General features: G+C 31.0%; 1 protein-coding gene across 1 annotated transcript; it reads left to right on the forward strand.

Annotated features, from left to right (window-relative positions):
• On the forward strand, positions 4,071-8,984 carry LOC109349269 (probable hexokinase-like 2 protein). The gene is made up of 9 exons (XM_019590011.1): positions 4,071-4,459; positions 4,959-5,109; positions 5,850-6,023; positions 6,333-6,407; positions 6,571-6,726; positions 7,104-7,202; positions 7,308-7,438; positions 8,388-8,469; positions 8,574-8,984. The coding sequence occupies exons 1-9, from the start codon at positions 4,176-4,178 to the stop codon at positions 8,901-8,903; spliced, it is 1,482 nt and encodes a 493-aa protein (XP_019445556.1). The 5' UTR covers positions 4,071-4,175; the 3' UTR covers positions 8,904-8,984.

Here is a 9,691-nt window from a genome sequence, read left to right on the forward strand (position 1 = left end):
TCCAATTGATGTATGCTATGAAATTTAATTTGAAAATCAATTGGACTCTGATGATAATGAGACAAATGTGGTCTATAAGAGGAACACAAAGCCCTTTGCCATATGCAATCTTCATAACAAAAATCCTTGAGCATTTTGATGTTTCTACTGCTGGAGAAACTAAGGTCCTGCTTAACCCTCCTGAAAGTCATATTGATATGGATGTAATCCACAAAATGGGCTTCACATTTGATCTTTGTGACCGGACTTACAAGCATAAGAAAGATAGACCTCCTGCACCTGAACCAGAACCTACCCTTGCTAATCCCTCTGAACCTCAACCTTCTGAGTTTTATGCTCAATCTTCCTCTTTTGCTGTCATGCCTTCAAATCAGATGATTATGAATGAATTGATTTCTCTTCGAGGCTACATCACTAACTAGATGGATGTCTTTGATACTCAGAATCAACAAATCCATTTTGAACTTCATCGTCTCTCTTCTAAGTTGAGTAGCATGGACATTGATGAAGACAATTCTGAGCCTGAATCTTAGACTCTATCTGTTGTTAGGATTTTCTGGTTGTAATGTTAATTTCTCCTAGTTTCGAACAAATTTCTATTATGTTTTTTGTATTGTTGTTTGCATTGTTAATGCTTGAACATCTTTTTACTTTTATGAAATGCATTGCGATGTTTATGTTATATCTTATGATTACCTTTATGTGTGTCATATACATATTGTATGATATATATATATATATATATATATATATATATTGTGCTGGAAACTCTTGGTTTTTCTACTTTATGATGAAGTCAAAAGAGGACGAAAAGTTGGGCGAGTGTATTTTCTGTTTAAAACATTTCAGACACATAACTCCAAATGAAAGGAGGAGCATACAAGATAGGGGTCAGAACTCAAGACAAGTCAAGAATATCACAAAATATGCTGCTCTCAGAAAACTACACTCTTAAGAAGATATTGGTTTGTCATCATCAAAAGGGGGAGATTGTGAAGAATATCTTTGCTCCTGACATTGGCACAATTTTGATGAAGACATCAACATCACCAAAAAGAAGAAAAGGAAGAATACTTATGAAGACAATGAAGATTCAAGCTTCAAGATATTCAAGACTTTTAGTCTAAGTCTAAAATAGGTACTACTTCTATCATGTACCCTTGATTATACAATAGTAGTAATGTTCAAACTATTGTTAAAAGAAAATTGAAACACATTAAAATACTTAAAACAATTTTCAAAAATCGTGTGTAACGGGTTTCTTCATCTAAGTAACAGGTTACGAGTGTGAGAAAAGAGTTATCCAACTTAAAACTGATCAGATTAATTCATTATTGTCTTTGAGTAACAAATTACTAATGTTATTAAAGTTGATAACCGATTATTCAACTTGTTGTAATCGATTACTCTAATTTGAAAATAAATAATCAATGGACAGAACATTTGAGTAATCGATTACTCAATGCTGTAATTGATTACTGAGAGCTGTTGCATCAGATTTTCAAATTCAAAGTGAATGAGTTTCCACCCAAAAGGCACGGTTTCATTCCAATCAATTCCTACCGTTTCAAAGAGACATTTTGACTGATTGGAAAGCCTATATAAAGGTAGTGAAACTCACAAACACAACACACAACATATACACAACTCTCATACAAACTTCAAAAGCTCTTACCCATATTCTGAAATTATTTTCTGCACTTTTGGCAACAAGTTCTTAAACTTTCAAAATTGATTTTTCTGAAGTTGTTTAAAGTGAAAGTGTTTCAAGTTTACAAACATATAAAGAGCATGATTACTAAGTATACAAAAGAGTTATTAGATTGCAAGTAATATTACATTTCATACTTGTAAAGACAATCCAAGTCATAGTTGTAATTCTTTATTCATTGTAAATACTTTCTTTCACGGGGTGTGATAAGAAAGGGGATAGAGTTACTTGGAAATGTGTTTTCCAATGTGATAAGTATTAATGAGTGTGTAAGGTACATAGAAGTCTCTGGTGAGATATTATAATTACAACTCATAATATTCAGTGAAAAATCTCTTGTGCTGCAAGAGTACTTGACGTAGCATTCGATGTACAAAAAGATGAACCAATATAAAATTTCGGTGTACTATCTTCTCTCTTTATTTCTTCAGTTATTTACTTGTTATTTTCTGAAAAATATTTCCACTGCTCTTAACTCTTGATATTATAGAAAAAGTGGTCATAATTTTTAAATCAACTAATTAACTCCCCTCTTAGATGCAAATGTGAGTCTTACATCCAGCACCTGCCAACTTTCTCTACGCGAAATTTCAAACTCTTTTTGAGAATCAGTGCGTGTGAGGGTTGTTGCTCCTTGATTCAAAAAAACACTTTTTTAGTAGTACAAAATAAAGAAAAAGCGGGAATAGGCGAGTTAGTAGTACTACATCAGTTTATAAATTCTTCCCATCATAAAAAAGTGATTTCCCTCACAAAGAGACTTTAAAATGACACTTTTTGATAAATTACTTTTCTGATTTCTGGGTTGATTTTGTAGAATAATATATTATTTTACTATCAAATTCATCATGAGATAGACTTTTCACTTTTTAGGTACTCATTTATGCTTATTATTTTATACATGGACAGGCAAGGTGGGTTTATACAAGTCTTTTTAAAAAAAAAAACTTTTGACAAAACCATTTATTTTTAGATTGGTTTTTTAAGACAATGTAAAGATAAAAAATAAGTGAGGGATAAAGATGATTTAAATCATGATAAGAGAAATTGTTACATTTTAGATGTTCAAATAACACTTCTATCTTTTTAACATTACTAATATTGGTTTATAATTTATTTGATACAAATGAATTTACTGAGTCAGAAAAGTTGTTTAACTAAAAAATAACACTAATGGAAGATGGCAGGTTGTGAACAAACTTCCATGTGTTACTCACTCACTATCACTAGTTGTGAATCATTATTTTCTTATTTTTTTAGAATTACAATTTTATTTCAAACTAATATACTATTATATTTTATATTACTTAATCTTTTTTAATTACTTATACATCTCTAATTTAACTAGCTAACTACAAAGTTGTAAAATTTCAAGTCAACAACTTTTAGCTAATTTTTTGTCAAAATGTGGCAATGCCTGCTTTTTCCGTCCTCAAATATTTATCTTTAGATTGAAAATATATTTAAAATAACAATAGTCATATTAAGAAATTATTTATGTATTCTGAAAGTGATTATGATTAGATCAAAACGGCATTAAGTCGGGTTGAAAACGTCAAATAAAATATTAAAACGGCATTAAGTCGGGTTGAAAACGTCAAATAAAATATTAAAACGGCATACCTCTAAACTATTCGTGTGCCATTCTTGCAACATTTCTTCGTACAATCATCAGTCTCCATATGATTATTATGCTGGAAAAAAAATAATCTTCCCGATACAGATCTAAATAACCATATTTGGGAGAACGTGATTGTTGTATTTTTATATTATGAAAAAATATTTAGAATAAACTTTTAACTTATGTAGTATTTATATATGTGAAGATATATAGATACTCAATAAATATACATCATTAATTTATATTATTTATATTTAAAGAAAGCAATAATAATCAAATATTAATAATGTATTGGCACTGTGTAAAAATATATATGCATTATCAGTATAAAGATTTATATACAATTAGTATATTATTCATCATTTATTTGTATTATTTTCTAAAAGTTAGAAATAATTAAACATGAATAATAAATGATATAGTGATAATGTGTAAAACTCATGTAAGATTGTTGTATACATTTTTTTCCTCATATAAATATGCCTACATAAATGTCTTATTAATATTGTTCCAACAGTGCTAATTCATCAGCTCCCAAGTGGTAAGCCCATTTGTGAATGTGCTCGATCTCAACCCATATGCACAAAATTTAAGTTGTAAGCCCAACATTATTCCTTCTATTCCTAGCTCCTAAACCCATTCAATCCCATGATACTCGTTCCACTACACACGATTAACGGATTTCAGTTGCATTCATTATTACATCATAAAAATAACAAGGAAAAGTGAACATTTTGAGTTTTGACCAAGTGTTTTAATAAAAGCATTCATTTTCCCATCACTAAAAGGAAGCATTATTGTATCTAATCTAGACCCAATTAGTGTTATTATTTTTATTGAAGGATGAGGAAGCAACAAGTGACGGTGGTGGTGGCGGCCGTGAGCACTACTCTGGTGGCGGTGGCGGTAGGGGCATTGATAAGGAGGTGGAAGAAGAGAAAAGAACAAGAGTTGAGGCAAACAAGGAACATGGTTAAAAAGTTTGCTAGGGAATGTGGCACCCCAGTTACAAAGCTTTGGCAGGTTGCTGATGATTTGGTTTCTAACATGAAAGCTTATCTTGATTCATCCAATGAATCCTCCACTCTTAACATGATCATTTCCAACGTTGCATCCCTCCCTAGTGGGTAATTATTTAACACATCAATCATGCTACATGCACACCATTTTTGTATAGCATTTTTATAGTGTGTGGTATGTAATTAACATGGTTAATCATGTATAGATACCAACGCTAGTCACTCATGTGGGAATAATAATAATAACGTGCTATTGTGATAAATGAGAACAACCATACAAAACATTCAACGTTAAAAGATACATATACTTAAAAGATATATACACGTCATCATGTAATTAATAACCAATTTTTTTGTAAGCAAAATGTATTAGAACACGAAAGGGAAGCTAACCTAATACAAGAAAATCAAAAGGTGATCTTTTTGAGAGTACATGTTTAATGTTTATACAATGAATAGGATCAATAACTAACTGATGACTAACTTTTAATAGGATATACTAGTGTTCCTTTACTCATGAATGTTATGTTATACCAGTGCATTTATTTTTATGTATTCATTGAACAAAGTAAATAATGATATATATATATGCATTGGAACTTGGCAGAGAAGAGGAAGGCTTTTTTTATGGGGTGAATTTGCAAGATACGAACTTGTTGATCTTGTGTGCACGTCTTGGAGGAAAGAATAAACCTATCTCTGATTTACACAGGGAAGAGATTTCCATCCCCTCTAATGTTTTGGCTGGTACTTCTGAGGTAAATATATTTTATTTCATGCTCAAAATCTTACTGTCTTATGTTTTGTGAGAGCATGATGAATACTGTAGATAAAGCTAATCATCTTAATCGAAGTAGGGAAAAACACTTACTAGTCGACATGTTTAAATTTTAAAATGAAAACTTTCTTTTATTCATATTCATCCATCTATTGTTATAAACAACATGGTCAACTTTTAATTTGTCATTTTGGTGCTGACCAGTTCATATCATTTCTCATCAAATAGAGTTACTTTCTAAATGACAATGCCAGAGTGAACATTCACCATAACAATTGTCTATTGTATGAATAGTAAATAATTGATCATATATATGAGATGCCATGTTCTTTACTTTTATATATATTTTGATTTCTTATTTGGATTGATAAGAATTTACATCATTACATGTCTCAATAATGTTATATACAAAGAAAAGTTGTCACAGAAAATCGAATTATATGCAGATCAGATAATAAATTGTATAGTTAACTTAGTAAAAAAAATAAATTACCACATTTATAGTTAACAAACATCAAAATTGTGAGCAAATTCTGATCTACAATAGTTATTGTCCAGAAATAAAATATAAAATCAACCACTAGGTTATACAAGGCATAAATTTTCAGCCTGTTACTCATAGCTTGATGCTGCCCTGTGTGTATTTTTCTTTATGTGCATTTATCTTTTCCAACACATTATGTTAACCAAAACAAATGTGAAAGTTGCTTCTCATATCAGGAATTACTTGACTTCGTAGCCATGGAGATAGCTAAGTTTGTTCAGGCTCATCCTGAGAATGAGGATGGCTCATTCACCAAGAGGAAAAAGTTGAGCTTCACCTTATCATATCCACTACACAAATCTCTACCTTTCTCCGGCACTACATTTCAAAGGAAAAGTTCAGATGACCCAGTTGAGTTAATTTCTATCCATCTTTTCATTGTACATGTATTAGGGACTCAATTGAAAATTTTATACTTATAGGATCATCTTCAAAAGAGATGGTGAGTTTGTGGCAACGATAATATTTTTACTTAATGACCATGAGATAATAAATTAGAGTGCATATATCTACCCTCCCAAAGTTCACTACGTGGGAGCTTCGTGCACTAGATCACCCTTATAAGATCATCTTGAGAAACAATCAATATATAAAGGGAAGAAAATTACAAATTTACCGCTATGTTAGCAGAGACTAATAAATTTAGGTTGTGTAACCAGGTTCGCCAAGGATTGGTTAAGGACCTTAATAGAGCGTTGAAGAATCATGGAATGAAAATGCATGTTTTTGCACTGGTACGTGAGAGGATCTCTTCCTTGTCCAATTACTATTACCTTTTTATATAGCGTTGCATCATTTTCTGAATCTTTCAACAAATTAATTCCATTCAAATATTGATCCAGTTTGAAATGGTAGAAAATTCATTTCAAGAAATTAATTAATGCTGATGATGACTAGGTTGATGACAGTATTGGAGGATTGGCCGGAGGAAGATACTATAACAGGGACAGCGTGGCTGCAATTACCCTAGGCATGACCACAAATGCTGCTTATGTAGAACCAGCTGAAGATGTTCCTAGTGTGCTTGCACAATCACCTAATTCGACAGAACTGGTTAGTCACTGTTATAACATATTTTCACACACACAGAAAAATATATCTTATTGCCATAAATTATTGCATAGTTCAAGATCATATTATTTCAACCAAAGATAGGGTAGCATGACTTAAGTATCACATTATTATTGGACGATATCACCCAATTCAATCGAACTGGTTAGTTACTATTATAACACATTTTCACACACAGAAATATATATCTTATTGCCAAAAAATATTGCATAGTTTAATATCATAATATTTCAACCAATGGTAGCATGACCTAAGTGTCACATTATTATTGGTCGAGATCACATGGTATGAGATGATATAATAATTTTTATGCTAACTATTGATTAAGCAAATTAAAAGGTTGGGGTGTAGTATTGCAGGTAATTAGCATGGAGTGGGGAAACTTCAATTCCCCTCATCTTCCTCTTACACCATTTGATGTTAGTTTAGATGCTGAAAGTTCAAATCCTGGTAACGGGGTATAGCTACTCAATTTTAACTCACTATGGTGCATTAATAATAATATATTTATCTAGCACTGATCCTTGAATCTTCTTTGTTATTATTTTTTTCTATTATCTCAGATTTTCGAAAAGCTGATTTCAGGGAAGTATTTGGGAGAAATTGTGAGACGGGTCTTGTTGAAGATGGCCCAGGAAACTGCCCTATTTGGTGGTAACTTGCCAAAGAAATTGATGACTCCCTACATTCTAAGGTATTAATCCATATCCTCTCTATATATTTAAAAATAATTTGAAATAAAAAAATTATAAATCTTTAAATTCATTATAATCTTACATTCAAGTACCGACTCTCCGAGAGAATCCAGACTTGGTAAGATATATGTTATTAAAGAATAATGATCTTCTTCATTAATGGAGAGAGTGATTGTTTTGCTCACAATTTTAGTGGCAAAAAGGTAATTTTATGATACACAAAAGGGTAAAATTGTTATTACATGTTGTATTTTGTGTATTAATATGTGTCACTTGCCTCTCCATTAATGGAGAGGAGCATTACTCTGTTATTAAATAGTTCAATAATTGTTACAAATGTAAGTTATCAATAATTACACCTTCCTTCAATGGCTTATCCTTGTAGAAGAGTTGGTTCTTAACTAAATACCACACTTCCTATAATTGAATAGTCTAAAATCTCATAAATTAATTGTTACCAAATACACTGGTATGCCTATGTGCTTATGTGCCTATGTGGTTGACTTGGGTATGTGATTTTTTTATTTTGTTACAACATTTTTTCAAAAATAAACCATGTACGCAGTAGAGTAATTTCAGTAATTTCCCTAAATAGGATAAAGGAGATAATCAAATCATTATATTTTAATCCTTTTTGCCTAACTTCTTTTTAATAGAGTTGAGTTTCAATTCATTATAACAATCAGCAAGTACATTTTCCACACTTTAGAACCAAAGAACTCTTGTATATAAATACTTATGTTATAATAAAATGTAAGTTTGTGCCAAAAGAGTTATAACTTTGTTGTAGACATAACATCAATTGTAATCAAAACGAGAGCAATGCTATATTGATATTTTATTATATGAGAGTGAGCATTTGTACAAAAATTATGATGAATGCCTATAACATTTGACATTAACTTTTATACAAATAATACTATATGACTTACCTGTTAGTTGATGCAGTACTCCAGATATGGCTGCTATGCATCAAGATACATCAGAGGATCGTGAAGTAGTAAGTGAGAAACTCAAAGAGGTTTTCGGGGTAAGAGTTAATATGTTTTAACCTAAAATATGCAAATGATTGGAGCATATCTTTTGTGACAATTTAACTTATACTATGAAACTAACTCCACAAAATAAACCTAGATCAATAGTTGCACTCCCATGGCACGTGAAGTGGTAGCTGAGGTATGTGACATAGTGACAGAACGTGGTGCACGCATTGCTGGTGCTGGAATTGTTGGGATAGTGAAGAAGCTTGGAAGAATTGAAACTAGAAAAAGTGTGGTCACGGTTGAAGGAGGGCTTTATGAACATTATCGTATATTCAGAAATTACCTTCATAGCAGTGTTTGGGAAATGCTTGGAAGTGATCTTTCAGACAATGTGATCATAGAACATTCTCATGGTGGGTCTGGAACTGGAGCTTTGTTCCTTGCTGCTGCTCAGACTCAAACACCTCGTGGGGATATTTAATTTTCAACATTTTTATATATTAATATATATTTATCGATGTTTATGTCATTTTTCGTTACTTATAAGACTTTGAATGTTAAATATACCGTTATGTGGTATATGGTATGCATGCATTACTATATGCAGTTTGCATGCTTGTTAAGAGAAGATGGTTACTATGCTTATAATTATTGATCATGTACTCATTCTAATACCTAAAGCAAACTTTTTGAGCAAAATAGTTTCAGAATATCATTTTTCTGACTAAAATATAGGACTATGTGAAACAATAGTTACTTAACAAATGACTATATTTAATATGAACCATTAAATTGTATTTGAGTGGTTAATATTAAAATATATATACACATGACTATTATTTAACTAATAATTAACTTATAATCATAATTATCTATGATTAATTATAAGGTCCAGATTTATTATTTTCACTTTTATATATGAAAATTATTATTAATTAAGTCCCTAAAATATAATATAGATGTGATAAATATGCATAGGAGGGTGAAAACTCGCGGCTAATAAAATGGGATGGTCTTGTAGGGATGGTTGACTAAAATTGTTGTGTTTGGGTTCGGCCATGGCGCAATTGGGTCCGAATGATATTTGGGTCGTTTGTTTCAGGTGTGGAGCTAGGATTTTATGGATTAAAGACCATACAAGTTATACAATACGAAAATTATTAATGACATATATATAATATGAAACAAACTTGATTAATAACATATACGTATTATATGAAAAAAACTGTGATGTATAAGCTATTTTAAATATATATTAATAATGTAAAA

This window comes from Lupinus angustifolius, chromosome LG01 (genome assembly GCF_001865875.1).
Source record: "Lupinus angustifolius cultivar Tanjil chromosome LG01, LupAngTanjil_v1.0, whole genome shotgun sequence".
NCBI classification, from domain to species: Eukaryota; Viridiplantae; Streptophyta; class Magnoliopsida; order Fabales; family Fabaceae; genus Lupinus; species Lupinus angustifolius.

Excerpts from the sequence above, each read along its gene's own strand:
- LOC109349269 (XM_019590011.1), top strand. The coding sequence starts at position 4,176 with ATGAGGAAGCAACAAGTGACGGTGGTGGTGGCGGCCGTGAGCACTACT. Across the intron at positions 6,024-6,332 it reads GGAAAAGTTCAGATGACCCA|GTTCGCCAAGGATTGGTTAA; the intron begins GTTGAGTTAATT and ends TTGTGTAACCAG. Across the intron at positions 6,408-6,570 it reads AAATGCATGTTTTTGCACTG|GTTGATGACAGTATTGGAGG; the intron begins GTACGTGAGAGG and ends GATGATGACTAG.